The following is a 19,089-nucleotide window of genomic DNA, read 5'->3' as shown; positions in this document are numbered from 1 at the left end:
TGCAATAAACACAACAAATTCCTTGAGGTCTTCACAGGATTTCCCGACTCTGCACACGATGTTCGCAAGCTGAAGGAGAGTTCCTTCATCTCAGAGGCCCCCAATAAATGTGGAGAGAGCTACAAACCAGGCGACTCTGCATACATGCTTTTTCCGTGGCTGTTCATGCCCTACAAGGACAAACGGATCAAATTTTTCTTCACGCAAAAAGAAGATTAACAAGCACCACTGCCAGAAAAGAGTAGCTACAGAGAATACCTTCATGCTTGTAAAACAGCACTTCAGGCAGCTTTATCTAATTGATGCACAGATCATACTCCAGTGCACAAGACTGTACGGCCGCCTGTGTGCTTCACAATTTTTGTAATGCCGAGAGAGATTTTACAGCTGAACTTGCAGACTTCCTTCACCTTGAGGAGATAGGCAACGACGATGAAGGTGTCAGAACACTTCACCAGCAAACTGCGAGAGCTGAAGGCAAACGATTGCTTGGCATCAGTGCTGAAGAAACCCATGCTTAGATTATTTATTTATTTCATTTATATACCCTCAGGATACAAACGTACATTATAGAGGGGAGGGGCAGATGCAGAGGCATACAAATTGTACACAAAAAAAGTTATTAGTAAAAATATACACAATCTCTGCAAAACCAGTTCAAAAACAAAAGCACACAAAAAGAATGGAAAAGAACAAAGGTACAAATGGTAAATTTCGAAATGGGGAACGGTGTTAATAAATACAGAAAAATATGACAAAGAAAACAAATATAAAACAAGGAATACAGTTCCTGATAAACAAACAGCCATAATGGGAATATGAACCCCAGCTATGAAAAGAAACTTTGAAATGCGGATTTAAAGTTCTGAATTCCAGATATGCTTGTTAGTGACGCTGATAGGTTATTCCAGTCATCGCTTGGCCGGGAAATAAATGAGTAAGAATATACAAGCGTATTTGAACGTGGAATATGTACCTTTTTGCTGTGATCAAGGTGAGTTGAAATGTACGACAGTGGTTGAACGTAAAGATAGCGCAAGGTTGGGTTATGCTAGTACTATATTTTATGAAAGAGACAGGCAAGATAACTTTCTCCGGGTCGATAAAAGTGGTAGTTGTAAATAGGCTTTCATATTACTAGTGGTCCTTTGGCAGTTGTTTAAGATAAACCGGGCTGAGCGATTCTGTATTGCCTCAAGAGAATGCATGAGTGCTATGTGACTGGGATCCCAAACAGATGACGCGTATTCAAGTTGTGGACGAATGTCCACAATCCACAATTTTAATGATGATGGTGCAAGGGAGAAATTTTGTGTATTATATCCGAGGGTGTTAATGGCTTTAGAAATGATGTAATTGACATGCGATTTCCAAAATAGATTATTGGTAATGAGAACTCCCTGATATCGGTATGTTCTGCGCAAGTTGAACCCTGTGGTGCATGCGAGCTTCCGTTTTGGCAGGAGCAAGAGCTCACTGTTGGAGCTACGCACAGCAGCGGATGCGCCGAGACGACCATGGTCTCACTCTTTGCGTGGCTGAATGGAGCATGTGTGCAACACAAGACAGTGATGCTGCCAGCTTTCAAAGATGTGGACAAGCCAGTGTATGCTCGGTTTCCAGAGCAGCGAGCAAACAAGGTGCCGCTGTCCAGCTTGTAGCAGCAGAAAGCTCTAGACTGTTGGCATGACAAATTTAAGGGGAGCGCCTGTTGGCTAAGCTGTCTCAAAGCATGGCATAACATGGTTGCCAAAGTGCAGTCTGGAGAATCAGCAAGCGCTGGCAGTGAAGCGACATCAACATGGATGTGGAAGAAATCAGCCGTGTACAAGCCTCCTGACATCTATGAGGGTAATGAAACTGGCTTGTTTTACGAAATGCTACTCTCGAAAACGCTGGACCTGAAGGGGCAAAGATGCCACAGTGGCAAGCATAGCAACCAAATAACAATTCTACTGCGATCCATTATGGACTTTCCTCGCTCGTTTACAGGCTCGAGGACATGCAGTCGAAGGCGGCAGGCGGACCGGTGCATGCAGGCGACCTGAAACCTTGTGTGCAGCGAGACAAAACGGGCTGAGGACACAGCCCGATCCGTGCTGCAGTCAAAAAGCGAGCACTGTGATCAGCCGGCGAACCCCGCGTCCCGCTATAACTTGCACTGTAGGCAGAAATAAAATCTGTCTGCGCAGTCTAGAGCGAGGGCGCAGGCCGGCACCCAGTCTCGTTAGATGCATGAGCGTACAGGCCGTTCATGCCGATACGCAAGACTCACTTGCGTTAAGCCTCATGACTCTCGTGAGGGCCGAGCAGCCACGTAGCACATGCTGCGGGAGTTGGTCACATCCGGTTCCTTAGGGAAGGGGCGCATGCCTGAGCTTGTGAGCAACCGATTGCTCCTAGCGAGGAATGCCCGAGGGGTTACAAAGAAGTGCTCGCGGCAGGAACGGCTCTCTCTTTTGCCACTGACCCCTGGATGACCCAACACCAGTAGACACCTTGGTGAGCTACTGAACTTCTACTTCATCGGATAGAACATTCTTCCGCAGTGTGCACCGGCGTGTAGCCCGCACGGAAGCTCGCCCTCCCGGCCGGCTGAACGCAGAGTGACCCCATAACTGCCAAGACAAGCATCCGCTCCTTGTCGCTGGCCTAAGGAAAAAGCCACGTTGCTTTAAGGACAATCGCAGGCTGTCCATTCCAAACACAGCAAACCTAAAGTCAGGAATGACTCGTGCCATCTTTGACAAGGGGCTGGGGGCCTTCGACATGAGGAAAGCAGGAAGGTTTTGTGTACCTGTTTTTGGACAACTGCAGTGCCTACTATGTCGACGAAATGTCTTTGACCAGCGTCCATGCGATATTTTTTGCTCCGAACTGCACCACCACAATTCAGTCCTTGGATCAAGGTGTCATATGTAGTGCACTGAGTATACACAACCTGAATGTACACAGCCTGGAAAAGCTGTTTTACGAGAGTGTCGTGCACATAGCACCACATGAGCTGTTGCATGCGTAATCTGGTTTTCACATGCGGACTTGACTTCTGGGGACCACAAACATTGTGTGCCTCCGTCACAGAATTCACCAGGTTAGAATCTACATTTTTTCTCTGTATATGCTTTAGTGAAGGTCCTCTTTTAACAAGCAGCATGAAGGATATGGAAGCTTCAGTTTACAGAGCTCTGCTGAATGACGATATTTGCCTTCAATATTCTGGAAAGTTGTCTTCATTGAAATATGTACTTCTGACTGAACTATCACCCCTGTGAGTTTTGTTCAGTGATGCAGAAACTTGTACAAGGTTTGACGCCTCCTGAGGCAATTAGCCTTTAGCTTTAGCCCTTCCTTGAGACACTGTCTGAGAAGAAAAGAAAGCAAAAAAAAAAAAACTGCACCGCCGCGATTCAGTCCTTGGATCAAGTGTCATGTGTAGTGCACTTTTAGGGTCGCACTTGTTTTTCCCCCAATTCAAGGGCCAATTTTTGGGTGTGGCCCATGCACGCAATGTGCAAAAAAAATTTTTTTTTTTTTAAGTAAAAGCATACCAGTCAGGGAATAAGCGGCATTTATTCTATGTTTAAACGTAACTCGCGGAGTATTTTGACTCTTGATCTGGTACTGTGCTCTGGTGCATGCTCATCCAAAGAACTTCAATAGAACACGGTGCTGGGCTAGTTGGTTGTTCATACTTGGTGGAAAGACAGCGCAAAGAAACGACAACCACAGGGGAGGACAAGGCACAAAAGAACGCTACTACCAACTGATTTATTTTGTCATCAAGTCACATTTATATAGCCAGCCAGTCACATCACAGTCACACTTTGCGGTGCCAGCTATCTTAAATTAACAGATAAGAAAGGTGTAATCCCCTCTCCAGCTGTAAACGTAGCTATTGTCAGAGACAGACTGCAAAAAGGAAAAAGAAAGAAAAATGAAAAAGAAAGACCCTCGCATGACATACGACCAGGCAAGGAAGTAAAATCTGTTACAAAGATTGTTATAAAAATTCTTCCAAAAAACCGCGCTCCGCTGAGTGCAGGCTTATAGATGGATCACTAATGCAGTGGTCCGCCTTCTTGTCGATATGGAAAGCTCATTCAAAGAAGCTGCGGAGCATGACCACTGTCAACGCGTAGCCATTGTTCCGCACTTTCATCACATAGCAGAGCAGCTCTTCTTCCAATATGTGGGATACACGGGTATCCTCCATCGCCCCTGCGCCGGAGTCACGAGACGAGCACGCACGCCGCCGGGCATGCGGAGAGAAGGCACTCCGGCCACTCTTCTTGTTCCCAACTCTGGCGTGACGTCACAACTATGTACTGGCCCCGCAGGGAAGGGGTGAACGCCTTACCTTGACTGCAACCGGTTGCCCCAGGAGAGGAATGCCGGAGGGGTTAAAAGGAGGGGCTCGCGGCGGGAACGCTTGCTTACGACTGACCTCCTGCGAGCTGCCCAATGGGCCCCTGCCTGCCCGCGCCTCCCGGACGACCCAACAACGGTCGACGACGAACTGGTGAGCTGCTGAACCTCTATTTTAATGGGATAGAACATTCTTCCACAGCGTTCTTTACCTCGCGTTAGGACAATAAACTATTTCCTAGCGTGCTCTGCCGTTGCCTATTTAGTCCAAACCTGCCATGGCTGTGACTCTGCGCCACGGGTTGGGGAAACGTGTCGCGTACGAGTAAACGCCTGTGTGTAGCCGGCACGGAAGCTCGCCTTCCCGCCCGCCTGGACGTGGAGCGACCTCATAAGTTGAGGAAACTTTCACGGCTTGCCTCGGAAAGCGCGGTTTTTGCAGCTTGTGTTTCTCAGTGCATATTTCTGGTTGCAACATCGGACGCACTCCTCGGCCATGTCAAATTTCCTGCCCGCCGCGCGCTTGCCGTGTTCGAGAGCTAACTGCCAGCTCTGCAGCTGTTAAGGTGCTTGCCCATCGTGCTAAAACTGCAACGCTCGGCGGCAGTACGCGAAAGCTACAACCATCACAACTACAGTGAACACGCTAACACACCACAAAAGCAAAAGGCTGGAGCTGGCGAAACTGATGGTAATGTGAATAGCAGGAGAATACGGTGAAGGAAAATATAATGATGATGACCGCGGCCTTGGGTGCCAACCATGGACGGCACTTGGAAGCTCCAGTGCACGTGCGTGGCCTCTGTGGTCAAGCGCATCGTTGCTCGTAGCCGAAGCCGATCGCGGAGGCCACGGCGCGTGCATTTAGAAGGCTATTCCCTCCTGGGTCATGGAAAGTTCGGGGTGCGGCCCTCGCATGGATTTATTTTTTTTTTAATATTTTCTTCGGGAAAACAGGGTGCGGCCCTTACACGCGTTTATACGATATACACATGTGACGGTCCCTCAACAAAGTCCAAAATATCGTGTAAATTATAATTATTGGAGTCTTAAAAATCGGCCAGCCCCTCTCACACACTTCAAACCTTAAAAGCTAGTGATACCTGTACCTGTAAAATATCATATCACTTGACGAAAAGGAGCTTAACTTCAATGACACTTTTGCCCTGTGGCCAAGTGGACTTCCTGCCTTTTTCCACCATTTTCTTTCTTGCAATTCCACTTTGTGTGTGTGTGCATGCGTGCGTGCATGTGTGTATCATACGCGGTTGTTACACACTGAACCGTTCTTAGCCTTTCGCTCATTGAAGTTCAGCTGCGAGTTCAGCGATATGTATGTCACTTCTTGATGATGATTAGTTTTAATGGAGCAAGGGCAGCTTGGCCGAAGAGCGCCATGGCACAAGCTATCTGTCATCTACCCAGGACAGGGTCAATGACCCACTTCCCAAGCATTTTCAGGCCATGGTAAAGCTTGTACCCACTGAGGACTGGTAGGTACCCAGTGGCACTGGGGATTGAACAACGTACCGCCCGCATAGGACACTGTCACAAAATTCAGCACATTTATGAAAAAAAAAAACACCGCTGCCGAGAAGCGATCTCGCCAGCGCGCGCCGCTAGAACAAGGGAGAAGGAAACCCCGGAGGGTGCCTGGCCTTGTGTGTGTTGCTGCCCCTTCCACTATCGCTCGCCGGCAGGACGCCAGCGCATGTCATCGATTTTTCCAAAATGACGGAGTAGTTTCTACTCAATGCTGATATGGAGAGAGCGTAGCCTTGAGTGCGCAAAGTGACGCCCTCTCCCTCGTCACTCACGCGTCGGCGGCGGCACCACACAAGAAAGATCTCGAAGCACCTCGAAGTCAGTCTCTGCGCCTGATCAATGGGGACACGTGCCCGGCACAAGAATGAGAGGAAATAGCCCAGCTGATACTGTGTGTACGTGCGCGCCTGCCTTGGCGCGAAGAACAAACAGATGCAGAGCGTTCCTATATATGAAGGGCACTGACCGCTGTCGACTGGTCCGAGCCACCGTTGAAGCTTCACTGAAGCGTGCCCACTCGACTCCCGGGACCACACCACTCGCCCAGCCGCGGTTCAACGAGGCAGCGCGCACCAGTCTGCGGGATGGCATCGTCGTGGACCTCTGGACGTCGGACTGTCACAGTGCCGGTGAACAAAGAGTGTTTTGTTTGTTTACCTCTCTCTTGTGTTAGTGCACTTTAGGTGCAGTATTCCTCTTGTAATCTCTGTATTGTAATCTCTGTCAAGTGTAGCTTTGCAGAGTTGCACTGCTTTGTTAATAACTTTGCATGTGTACGTACTAGTGATTGTGAAACCCTCTGTATCGTCTCATTGCTGTATAAACTTTGTTTTGTTTGTGAACCTTTGGCTCCGACCCATTCTCTGGCATGCGACCGGCGAAAGCTGGGCACCAAACGACCAAAAAACCTCTTGTCACTTGGCAGCTGGTCTCCGCCGAGCTTGCCACGCTGAGTCGAGGGCATCTCCTTTGAGTCCGAGAGTGCTACCCCCACACGTACTAAGGGTGTCTGGGAGCGTCACGCTAAAGTGCGCGAAGTGGTGACAGACACTGATGCTCGAAACCACCAGGCCATCACTCCAGTGCTGCTCCATGCTTTGTCCCATCAAGTGTGCTGTATTTTTTTCCCTAATGTTTACACAAAATTCCACAGTTAATCTCTCAGGCAACAAAAGTCGGACGCCCACACTCACCAAAGGTGCAGAGATGGATCAATCCCACCGAGACATCCTCTGCCCTCAGAAGCCCGTTTGCAGTAAGCACGGTGATCTTGGCTCGAGTGCAGCCACGCACACAGGCTCCAGAGAGGGCATCTGATTGGCCGGGTCAGCAGCCGCTCCAAAGTGCCGGTCACCCCCAGTGGTCACACTTGCTTTCACTATCCTGGCCCAGAAATGACTTGATTCCACTGCCCTCGACCTGAAAAAGCACGGAGCAAACAGCAAGAGAAAAAAAAAAGTATTAGAAGATGCATGCAGCCTGGCCCCAATACCATTTCAGTGAAAATAAGGATTTCTCTGCAAGACCGTAGTAGTTTAGATGTGCATTCATTCCTTTTGCTCATGCGCTCACTTAAAGGGCAACTGCAGCACTTTTATGAGAATTTCGCGATATTCAAGGATTCAAATCTGTGTAGGCTGTAGGTAAAGCATGCTAAGTATTTTTGCACTAGCAATTAAAATAGTGACATAATCGGCGATTGAATTTTGCGCTTCTCCTCAGTGCACAGGAGGAGTGCAGGAAAACTCTGCGTGACGTCACGGAAGGTATGACTTCAAATTACCGCTGTCCTCAGCCACACCCTGCCCTGATGCATTAGACGCTGCCAAACAACGCTCAGAAGGGTTCACCTTCGGTGGCGTTGGTTTTGTTCCATCCAAGTAGGCGTTCTTGCATTGGAAATGTACCGATACCTTCGATGGCGTCATCATGCGCCCCCCACTTGGCGTTGTGAGCTGCAGAGAAGCTTGAAGGGCGTCCGGTTTTTAATCGGCGATTGCTCCACTCTTTCAATTGCTAGCCCAAAAATACTTCGCAAGCTTTACCTGCAAGTTTCACACATTCAAACCTCTTAAGCTCGTTGATTTTGAAAACCTATGCAGTTTCCCTTTAAAGGTGCACTGAAGAGGAATCTGAACTCGTATTTTTGCCGCTGGAACTCGATCTACATGCTCCGAGCGTTCTTAGGAACGTGAAATTATTGCCCTGTGCAACCAATTTCCCTAATTTAAATCAGATTAACGTCAGGCTCCTGCTTTTCTTTTTCCCCGCAGATGATGGGAGGAGTACAAACATGGGTTTTGTCTGTGAACTCGCTGATGAGTTGGCCACTTTTTCTATAAAATGTACTGCTTTCCTTCAATAAATTTCAGTTGTGAGTCAGCGCTTGTCCTGTGTTTTCTTCCACTCTGTCTGCGTCGTTGCACTGTTTGCCTTCAATATGTACCACCAACTCGCCCGCTTGGATATAGTTCAGAACTGAGCCGGCAATTTACTATGAATTTTTAAAAACCGTGGTAAAATTCCCGGGCCGATTGGTGTCTTCGTAGTGACAGACTCCGAGAAAATAGACGTCACTAGTCCCATGACGTTGGCAGGCCACCACACGCTGTTACTCACTCGAACCACGGCAGCCTCGACATCCCGGGCACATTTCCGGTGGGCGCGAAAATCATCTGCTCGTGCCGCCGTGCGACCCCCTCGGGCAAGCGCGAGCCAGCTAGGCATTGCCTTCACGCACATGGTTTCAGTTTACCTCTGCCACACCTCTTTCTGTCGGGAGTTTGGGAGCCACTCGCAATGTTTTTTTGTCCGCCCGAGGCGAAGAGAGACCAGAGAGTCGCTGCCAACCACAGCATTTCAATGTCACTATTTCTAATCAATCCGATAGTTTGTGCAAAATTCTGCACATCCGAGCGAAAACTTGCCCGCTGGTCTTTCACACTAGAGAACTAACAAACTGCCTTTCTTGAGGGCTGAATATACTGTTTAGGCGGAAAAACAATTGCTCTGGAATGAAACAAAGATGGCACCTGAAAGGGTTAATGCTACGTGACGCTTTGCGTAGGCATGGCACTACTTCCCAGTTGTTCGCTCCGAGGCTGGCAAATTTCAGAAAGCACAGCTATTGATTATAACACACGAATTCTGCAGCAACCCGTAAAACCAACAGATGGAACTCCGCTGCAAGCAGCCCCTTGACCGGCTCCTTTAGGCAGCATGCTATGCAACGGAAGCCACTCATTCTCCAGAGCAGCCAAATGATTTTAATTGTGCAGCCCTGGGATGAAAACTTCCCGCAAACGCACCTGCTGTCAAGAACAGTCCATGGCAAGTAAAGAAGCCTAATGGCACTGTCTTTAATTCGTTCACAGCTAAATCGTCAAATATAGTGTTAATAGTGTTTTCCATAGTTCCACAGTTCCATAGCGGCGTTTCCATAGTGTTATGGAACCACCGTACGAACTTTCGGTTAGAAATATTGTACAAAATCTTTCACTGAAAAGTAAACATAGATAAAGATAATTATTTGCTTGCACCGCATCTCAGGTCAAATAGAGTTGACTACGGATGGAAGATTAAAGAAATTAAATGCAAAACTAACACTTATCAAAATGCATTTTTTCCATCTACCATTCACAACTGGAATCGCCAGCCCCATGAAATTGTTGAGTGCTGTTCTGATGTTCCGCGCGTTGCAATCGGATGTATGAGTGCACAGTTGGCTTCTTTTTTTTTTGTACTTTCTTGCCATGCGTTGCTGTTTCGTCATATTCATTCATTTTGTACTTTCTGTACCATGTCTTGTTGTATTGCATTTTCTTCCCTTTTTTATTTTTTTCTGGCCTATTGTTTTGTTATGCATGCTCACCCGCCCTGAAATAATGCCTACGGGTGCTGCAGGTATTTCCAATAAATAAATAAATAGATAAAATGCCGTTTCCTACAACAGTAGTTCACAGACAGATAAAAAGCAGCAAGAAGTTCTTCACTCGAGCTTCTGTGTTGCAGAAGTTGCAACGAACGATAAGAGTTGCTGAGAGCCAACACAGCTAAAGTCATGCACCAACTTCTCCAAGAATTAGCATTATTGCAACAGCAGTAGTCGTTAAGGGTTAATGGTACAGCAGTAACAGACGTCATAATGAACAAAACAAAATACGCTTATGCACTGTGGCTAGTTAAGGCTAAGTGTGGAGTGCAATGCACAATTCACCATGGACTGCTTCAGGTCATCACACAAGTTGTGAACTAATGCACAAGTCCTGGAGCTGTAATCTGGATTATGGAAAAAAATACTAGCTTCCCGAAAACAAGCCAACTAGAAACTACTGTCTTTAGTACACTAACAGTAAACTGACGCTGCCAAAAGCATGTTGCCTCGGTGTAAGGTCCGAGGACACTGCAATTTAGAAACCTCCGAACCAGTAAGCCAACTCTTGATATTCTGCACTTCCTGCAGCGAAGTGCAGCGTCGTCACGACGCTTCGAGGAAGCACATTTCTCACTCCCGTACAATGATTTAGTAAAGCACGCGAACTGACAATTTATTCACTTAACATATATTGCTTCAAGCAATGCAGAAAGTTGGGCGAGTTGGTAATACATGTTGAACTTAGCAAAGCGCAATTAAAAGACAGGGACCTGTCACCTGTCAGTCCAGTCACAGGACACAAGCGTTTGTCCTGTGTGCTTCTTCTTCTAGGTCCCTGTCTTTTAATTGCGCTTTGCTAAGTTCAACATATATTGCTGCTCCTGCAATATGGACCGAGAGAGGAAAACGAAGCGCGGCTCTTTCCTCGTTGGCGTTGCATAACCTTCCTCGCAGCGGCGCCCCTCCTCCTCCGCTCTATGGGAGTGTGTTTGTCGTATTTTCCCGTTTTCGTTCGTTTACCGGATGTTTCTATTGCACTGATCTGTGCACCTGGTTTGAATTATTCGTAGCGGCGACTTGGGTTTTCCCGCGTTGAACTTACACTGCACTATAGCCAAACGGGCGAGTTGGTGGTACATATTGAATGCCAACAGCGCAACCGACGCAGACAAAGTAGAAGAAGACACAGGACAAGCGCTTGTCCTGTGTCTTCTACTTTGTCTGCGTCGGTTGCGCTGTTGGCATTCAATTACACTGCACGTTCAGGAACTGCCGGTTAAGTGTTGTATTTGGCATTCGAGGGAAAAGGCAAGAAATTAATTTATGCTTTGATCAAATGCAGCGGGAAGGAAACAAACTAGATGCAGCATCATTATTTTCTCTGTTGACTTTTTTGCATTCCTTCTAGGAATGTGCAAGCAGTAGGTCAACTGCACACATATTTCCCTCTGGTGTAAAGTAAGGAGTGCAAACATTATAAGAAAACCCAAGTCGCCGCTACGAATAATTTCAAACAAGGTGCACAGATAAGTGCAATAGAAACATCCAGTAAACAAACTAAAACGGGAAAATACGGCGGAGGAGGAGGGGCTGCGCTGCGAGGACGGTTATGCAACGCCAACGAGGAAAGAGCCACTATGTGTTACGATTTGACACAAACGTCTTATTGAAACGCGCAGGCAGCTCTAATCTGAAACGAAACAGACTGTCACTACAAAAGAACAAAGGCAAGAAATTCTGTTGTTGCTCCTGCAACAAAGTTGAAAAATTCCAGAGGAAACCTATGCATAACCAAGAATAACGATGTGCTTTCCATTAACACTAAATGATCGTTGGTTAAATGCGAGTACCCCTTTCGTATCCGCGATAAGTGTTCGCACGCGGTGTTTACATAGCAGCCTCGCTACTCGCCTCAGACAGCACGTGCTAGCCCGCGTATCAGCAATCCAGTCACAGGTCAGGCGCCGAACCGCTCTGTCAGTCTGCTTTGTGGCCACTGGCACCACAGGCGAGCACGACGGCAGTCGCTGGCTCCCTGAATATCGCTTTAGACACTGGTCGCGCACAAAATGCGACTTTGGATGCATAATATTCGTTGCTCCGAACTTCGCGGACGCGACGAACTTCATGTACCACAAGCACAGTTAGGCCTTCATTTTCAGCTTTAAATGGTGCAAGATGTGAGGGCGCTAGTGAACATAAGCTTAAACCTAACTTTATTTGTAAGTTTTCTACTTTGTATTAAAAGATAAGATATTCGAATACACAGTCACTATGTGCTATTTTCCAAATATCAGCGAATTATTTGTAATTGATTTTTTTGTTGTTCTGGTTACTTTTTGTTTGCGCAAGATGGGTTAGACTGGTTAACCATTCAGTATTCAATTATGACCCCTAAAATATTAAAATCAACTTTACTCTTGATCAAAGAACGTTGCTGAACAAGTAGGTGTGCTCAATGACGATGTGACATAGGGTTAATACAACCAACGCGATGTGACAATGTTCCGTACTTGTTGTTTCGGTTTCATCCCCCGATGCAACGTTGGCATACGTTGGGTCGTTGCATGGCATCATGCATGGCATGGAGTTCTTTCCTTCCTCCATGTTGCATGGAGTATCTTTCCTTCCCACGGTGGGTCGTTGCATAGAGTTAGGGGTCGTTGGGTGTTTTATGTCACGTGATGCACAGAAACTGCAATATAATCGCCGATACGCAGTTTTAATTTGCTACAACGGTAACGAAAGCTAGCTTCAAGAGCTGGGATGAAAACAAATAATGTATCAGCGGTTACAGTACAGTTTTTTTTTTTTTTGAGACGGGAAACTGTTGTACCTTCGGGCGAGCTTTCGTCCAAATCCGCGCGCATTGCATCATGTAGCGCTCTTTACGTATGCAGCGTAATGCCATCATTGGTTCGCCGCGCCAGCGCCGTCGACGCCAAACCAGTTTAGGGGCGTTAGGTAACAAGAAACGTTTAAGCAGCGGACTAATTTTTCGTCGTGGAGGAATTCTGAGCGCAGAGGCTGAATGTGGGCGGAGCTTCGTAAGTTTTATCCGACTATAGAGGATGTTTGTGACGTGGTGTCCTTTAGCATCCTAGGCATATCGCATCTTTGTTGAGACCCGTTTCACAGCCCGTTTAACTTGTACGTGCGATGGTTTGCTCGTCGCCACTGCATACTGCTCGAATAGAAACTATATGCGGAGATACTTCTCCACTGTAGTGAAGCTACACTCCACCGACGCGTTGAATGCCCGGCACTAGAACGCGTTCAGCTCGATGCCGCCGAGCGCAACGCATGTCACGCATACCCTGAACTGCGTAGAGTTTTAAACCACAGCTCCTGTCCGGGTTTCTTTTTAGAAAATGCGATTGGGTGACGCTATGCAACGAGATTGTTTGGAGTTGCACTTCTTTAATTAATTGCGATTGTAGATGAATAACGTTCTACAATGGATTTTGTCGCGTTCGTTGTGGAGTAAAGGAGGTATTACCCTATAGCGTGCGAGCTCCCTTTTCCCTTTCCGCAACACACAGAGACTTGTGAATTTATCTAGCTGCCAGATTTTAAAAAAAAAAAAAGTTTCTGGGCGCAAATATCAAGACTGATTCGCTCACAAGATAGCGTGCGTGTTTTCTTGCGTTTAGTTTTATGGCGCATAAGTGACTACGACTAGCATGCGCCAGCCAAAGAATAGAATTTCTTTGCTTTTAAGAAACCTCGGAGGTGCTTAAAATCTGATAGTTTGATAAACTTGCTTTTTTTTAGGCAACGCCTGGTGACACGCTCGTGTCACCAGCAAGGTAAGAGGGCTAGATCGCTGCTGCCACGCACGGAAGTACGTCATAGCCACGTGACAAAATATTTAAACAAAAGGGCGCATAAAATCGACATAAATTTTTATAATATTCAGTTACAGCTTCAACACTCACCTATAATAATACAACTGTCAGGTTTTGTTCTTATATTTATAGTTGAATTGATTTTAAAGCCCATGAGTAGAGGCGAGGCGGCGGCCATGGCTTGAGGTGGAGTTCGCATCCATGAACAGTAGAAAATGACTTTCGTCCAGACCGTCGGCTCGAAGGCATTTAGTTCGCCCATACTGAGATACTCGATTCCGAGCAAGCATACGACAGCGTACCCCATGCCTTACTTTTACCCATGTTTTACTTCCCTGTCGGACGTGGGGCCTCCGGAGCTTCATATGCTGGCCAACATTCTGCGTCTCCGTGAGGAAAACACGGTCGTCGTGCACTTCGTGCCCTCGATCGGCCCCATCGCAGTGAAGAAAGGTCGGCGCCAAGGGTGTCTGTAGTCGCCACTCGTATATTCCATATGGCGAGCATCGAGCGATCGAGAGCTGCTTAGGTCGCAGAATGGTTCAGCTGGCATGAATGACGACCGCCGCGGACGATCTAGTACTGCCTGTGGAATACCCCCCAAGGATTTGCAATTTCTACTAAATAACTGCCAGAATGTGGTTGCTCGTATGAACTCGCGGCTCAGTTCCAAGCAGACTGTGGTTTTCTGTTTGGCTTGAACCAACACGACGGATTAAGAATGAACCGTGGAAAATAAGACCTTCGCCCAGAGTTTATAGTTCCTATATATAATGTCTGGGAGTGGAGAGCTTCGCTGAAAATCTGTTATGGCCTGTTATGCCGGGAAACCCGCCCGGATTCCAATTCTCGAGGCCGCAAACTTTCTCCTACCAACGTCCCTTTGATAGGCCCTGGTGCTGCGCCGCAATGCAACGCGCCCTAACTCTCCCTTGACAAGCCACGATGCTGCGCCGTAAGTCAGCGGGGTCTTAAGGAGAAGCATCGGCGAGCAGCGTGCCTGGACACGTCGCTGGGTGCCAGACTACGAGGCGCCGGTTTCCCTTTCCCCGGGGTGTCTCCGCGCGCGGCAAAATTTGAAGCGGGTGGCCGGCGCGGTCTCTGGTTGGACCTCGCGGACTGCCGTCGAGTGCTGCCTTCGGATTGGACAGTTTTGAGTGACCGCCGTTCCTCAGGCTATATAAGTCCCACCGCTGCCGCTTGGATAGCAGCTACAGCTACAGCAGCAGCCAGCAGAGTGACCGACCCACCGTGAGTCGAGTGCTGCTCACGAGTGGAGTTGGGTGGTGTGACGCGTTGGTGTCTCGCTGGTCGTCGCGTCGTTGTGCGAGAACAGTCGCGTCGTGTAGCTCTCGGCCCCCGTGCCGATGTTGTACTGTGTAATGACCTGTACATAGTGTATAAAGCTTTTTCTTGATCTCACCGACGCCGCACTCGGAGTCTTCGCTACCGCCAGGAGAGCTGGCAGCGCACAGCCACGAAACGGGTGGCGAGCGCTACGGGACCACCTCTATGGCACAACAGGCCTTCACAAGGCTACCGACAGGCTGCCCTTACCTTCTGTGGCGCCGATTTGATCAGCCAGTGGAGAGTATGCTATGCTGAACGTGTGGGCAAGCAGACAAAACTGCGAAACATTTGGCTCTCTGCTGCGAAGGCTTTTCTAGTCCACCACGGATGAGAGATTCTACAGGCGTTTGGGTCGCCATTTCATACCCAGCTAGAGGAATTGGATCGCATAACGGCAGCAAACGTAATATCCGAGCCCCGGTGGAGACCATCGAGGAGCGCCTTGCTGAGTGGTGGGTGCTGAAAACACTGGCTTGGGGTGTCATGTGGCAGCAGTTACTGAAATGGCCACCAAGCCTACTATGTGCTGCTGTCATTTCTCTTCCAGTTGTATATATGTGTGTGTACGTTCATGCGTGTGCATGCATAGGGAGTGACTAGTTGTGTGTGCACTGTGCATGTGTTTGTGTACTCTGGCTGGGCACCACACCATCTGTGCTCGTCTGATTCAAAGGGCAAGGCTACAGTCATCATCAGGCTGTCTCGACTAACTCAGCTCTCCACTCAGAAGGCTGAAAAATTTTCATGCAGGATCTCAGAAAATTTGGCGTGTATAGCAATTTCATGGAGCGCAGTTTCTATTTACATACAGGGCTTCGATGACGCACTGTGCTCGATGCCGCTGTGATAAGCTATAGAAAGCAAAGAAAGTTCCTTGTGCCCGCCGCTCAGAATTGTTTTTTTGGGAGGTTGTGAAGATTTATTTATTTATTTATTTACTCTCAGGGCCGAAGCATTACAGAGAGGTGTGGGTGATACAGAACAAAAACAGAACATGTAACGCAGCACTACAATAGAAAATCAATTACAGCATTCTTAAACAAGTCGGCGTTTGTAATGGAGGCGATGGAAGCGGGAAGGCGGTTCCATTCCTTAGCAGTCTTGGGGATAAAAGAGGCGATGTGTAAGTTAGTGCGACTTCTGGGTATGCCAACATTGAACTGGTGGTCGCTGCAGGATGAAATTGTGTGACGCCTTCAAATACGAAAGACCTGAAGTGTTCTGGAGCCAGACCGTTTTTGTTTTATTGCGAAAGCAATACTGCTTGTACTTTTCTGCCATCAATGGTCGTGGCGCCTCCTTACACAGCGGCGCGCCACGTGACCGTGTGACGTCACGACAGACCGAGAGACGGGGCCCCAGCTCGCGCCGCTGCCGAGAGAGGGCGCTCGCTCGCTAGAGCGTCTGATGATTTTTAACGATACAACTGACCAGGTGCTTACAATACAAGGCCACGAAATACCCAAAGTGGCCGAATACAAATACCTCGGGATATGGCTAAACGAAGGGCAGATATACACGGAAAAGCACGAACAGGCTCTTAGGGCAAAGGACGAAGAGACGCCGGGATAATGAAACATAGGGCATTATGGGGGTAAAACAAATATGAAGTACTAAGAGGTATTTGGAAATAAATAATGGTGCCGGGACTTACTTTCGGCAATGCGGTTCTGTGCTTAAGGGCAGAAGTTCAGTCGAGATTAGACGTAAATCAGAGAGCTGTTGGAAGATTAGCATTAGGTGCCCACGGCAAAACCACAACGAGGCAGTACAAGGGGATATGGGCTTAGCATCGTTCGAAGCACGGGAAGCTAAGAGTAAAATACTATATGAAGAACGCCTGAGGAAATTGGACGATAACAGGTGGGCAGCTAATAAGGTATTTAAATATTTATACAGAAAGAGCGCTGACTCACAGTGGCGGAAAATAACTAGAAAACTAACCAGTAAGTACGCAGGTCATGAGGACGGAGAAAGAAAGAGCATTAAACGACAGGTTAAAAACGCGGAAGTTAAAAATTGGATGAATTCAATGGAAAAAAAAACATAGTGTAGAACTATATCGAGACTGGAAAAGGCAGATCAGGAAATAATTTTTCTATGATAACTCAAGAGGCAGTGCCCTACTTTTTGAAGCTAGGTCAGGGTGTCTTAGAACGCGCAGCTACAAAAAGAAATTTAACGAAGAAGATGACACATGTGCCGTGTGTGGTAGATCTGTGGAAACAACTGAACACCTCATAATCAAATGTGATGGTATCCATCCGGATGTCGATGCAGGCATAGTCACTCTTCCTGAGGCCCTAGGGTTTAAAGATAACAATGGTCATGTAAATAAATTATCAGTGGAAGTTAGCAAAAAGCGATTGGAGGATTGGTGGCTGAAAAGCAGAGATGTGGCATAAGGTTAGAATTGTAGGAAACCGTAGGCAGAGATGATGGCGATTCTTAATGAGAATTGCCAACACAGTAAACAAAAAAAATAATAAAGAAAGAAAAGCTGAGCATGGTGGCAATTGCCACCACCCCGTTTCAAACGGGGCGCTCCTATCCATCCATCCATCCGTCCGTCCGTCCGTCCATCCGTCCATCCATCCATCCGTCCATCCATCCGTCCGTCCGTCCGGGATAAAACGGGGGGGGGGCTGCAGCTGCGCTCCTCTCAGTGCGCTATGTCGGATAATGTGTACAAAGTGAGGCTGGAACGATCTACTGCGGCCAAGCGACGGCGCCGCGCCGAAGAAACAGACGAAGAACGGCTAGCTAAACAACGTGCGTATTGTAGTGCCAGAGCCCACATTTCGCTGGTTGGCCTGTCTAAACTAGCGCTGCGCGCCCGCCGGCGCTCAAAGCAGGCCCAGACTTTCTCGGACAAGTCGCGACATGCAGCGTGACTCATCCCGCCGCCGCGGCGCCGACACGGACCCTTCCTCCTCTCCTCCTCTCCGTCGGTGCGAACTCCTCCGACGCTCGCCGGCTCTCGACCATTGGTCTAATTTGAACGGTGGCCAGTGATTGGAGGATTTGAACGGCTGGCTGCCGTAACCGTTACCAGCGGCTATAAAAACGGAGCCGCGCTGAACCCGAGCAGCAGACGGGCAGCAGAAAGTAATCACGCCGGAGCTACGCTCGCCGCCGGGGCCGCTCTTCTTCTTTGTGCTAGCCCGTGGTGCTCTTGGCCCTTGTATCATGTAAAAGCCCTTGTACATACTGTACATAAAGTTCATTTGACTCACCGTCGCCTCGACCGTTTCCTGGCTCGGACTCTCAGTCCCAACAGTGGTGGCAGCGGTGGGATGCCCGAAAGTCCCAACAGTGGATGGCAGCTGCGGGATCGACCGGCGTCAGCTACCTCGGCGCGGTGAGTGCCTGATGTTTTCCCCTCAATTCGCCAGACTGCTCTAGCACACGTGATTGTAGTCTAGAGTAGGGCTGTGTGTGTAGCACTGTAGGAGAGCTTTGCTGTTTCGAACCAAGTCGGAGCGCTTTGAAACGAAAGCTGGTGCAGAGGGAGTAAACGAGGCGTTTTGGAAAGAATTACTTGCGCGTGTCATACTAGTAGCGCTATAGTAGTGAACGGCAAGGGAATTGTAAGAAAAGGGCAAACTACAAGAGGCTATTGTGTGCGATGGAGAACTTCAAAGTGAAGGAACTCATTGCGAAGAGTTGCGAAATTTGCGAAGAGTTGGGCATTCATTTGGGCCCCGCAAAACGAAAGCATGCGATTCTTGAGATCATGCGAAAGGAGAATGTAACGGCTGAGGAAGCCAATGAGGCCTGGGAAGAGATCACAGAACGCCGTGAGCGCGAGGAGGCCGAAAGACGCCGTGAGCACGAAGAGGCTGAAAAACGGAAACAGCTTGAGCGCGAAGAGGCAGAAAAACGGAGGCAGCTTGAGATAAAGCGGCATGCCCGCGCTAAGAAACTGATGGACCTGGAGCTTGAAGCACACGAGATCTTTTATGAGAGAGATAGAACATTGTCCGCTCTGCATGAGACCAACGGTCAGCAGCTGAGAGACAGGCCGCAGCCCTTCGTGATCGCCGAGGATATGGCGAAATATCTTGCGGAGTTCGAGCGCGTCTGCGAGAGAAAGCGCGTTGAGCG

General features: G+C 48.3%; 1 protein-coding gene across 13 annotated transcripts in view; it reads right to left on the bottom strand.

The window, feature by feature from the left end:
* LOC149345578 (uncharacterized) overlaps nt 1-11,912 on the bottom strand; it is a 145,518-nt gene extending 133,606 nt beyond the window's left edge. For 11 of the 13 annotated variants that reach the window (XR_016292326.1, XM_089586127.1, XM_089586137.1 and 8 more), the window contains exons 1-2: nt 11,696-11,912; nt 7,104-7,329 (exon numbers count right to left, since the gene is read on the bottom strand). Coding sequence is in view for 11 of the 13 variants with exons in the window: in XM_089586137.1 (XP_089442263.1) it covers nt 7,149-7,329; nt 11,696-11,871 (357 nt within the window). In the remaining 2 variants the exon portion in view is untranslated. The other 2 variants (XM_089586135.1, XM_089586136.1) reach the window with 2 other exon arrangements.
* Between the last annotated feature and the right edge of the window lie 7,177 nt (nt 11,913-19,089).

The sequence above is a fragment of the Amblyomma mixtum genome, chromosome 4 (assembly GCF_055824585.1).
Source record: "Amblyomma mixtum isolate Tamu chromosome 4, ASM5582458v1, whole genome shotgun sequence".
NCBI classification, from domain to species: Eukaryota; Metazoa; Arthropoda; class Arachnida; order Ixodida; family Ixodidae; genus Amblyomma; species Amblyomma mixtum.
The sequence above is the reverse complement of the archived record's forward strand: the minus strand, read 5'-3'. Positions and strand labels throughout refer to the sequence as shown.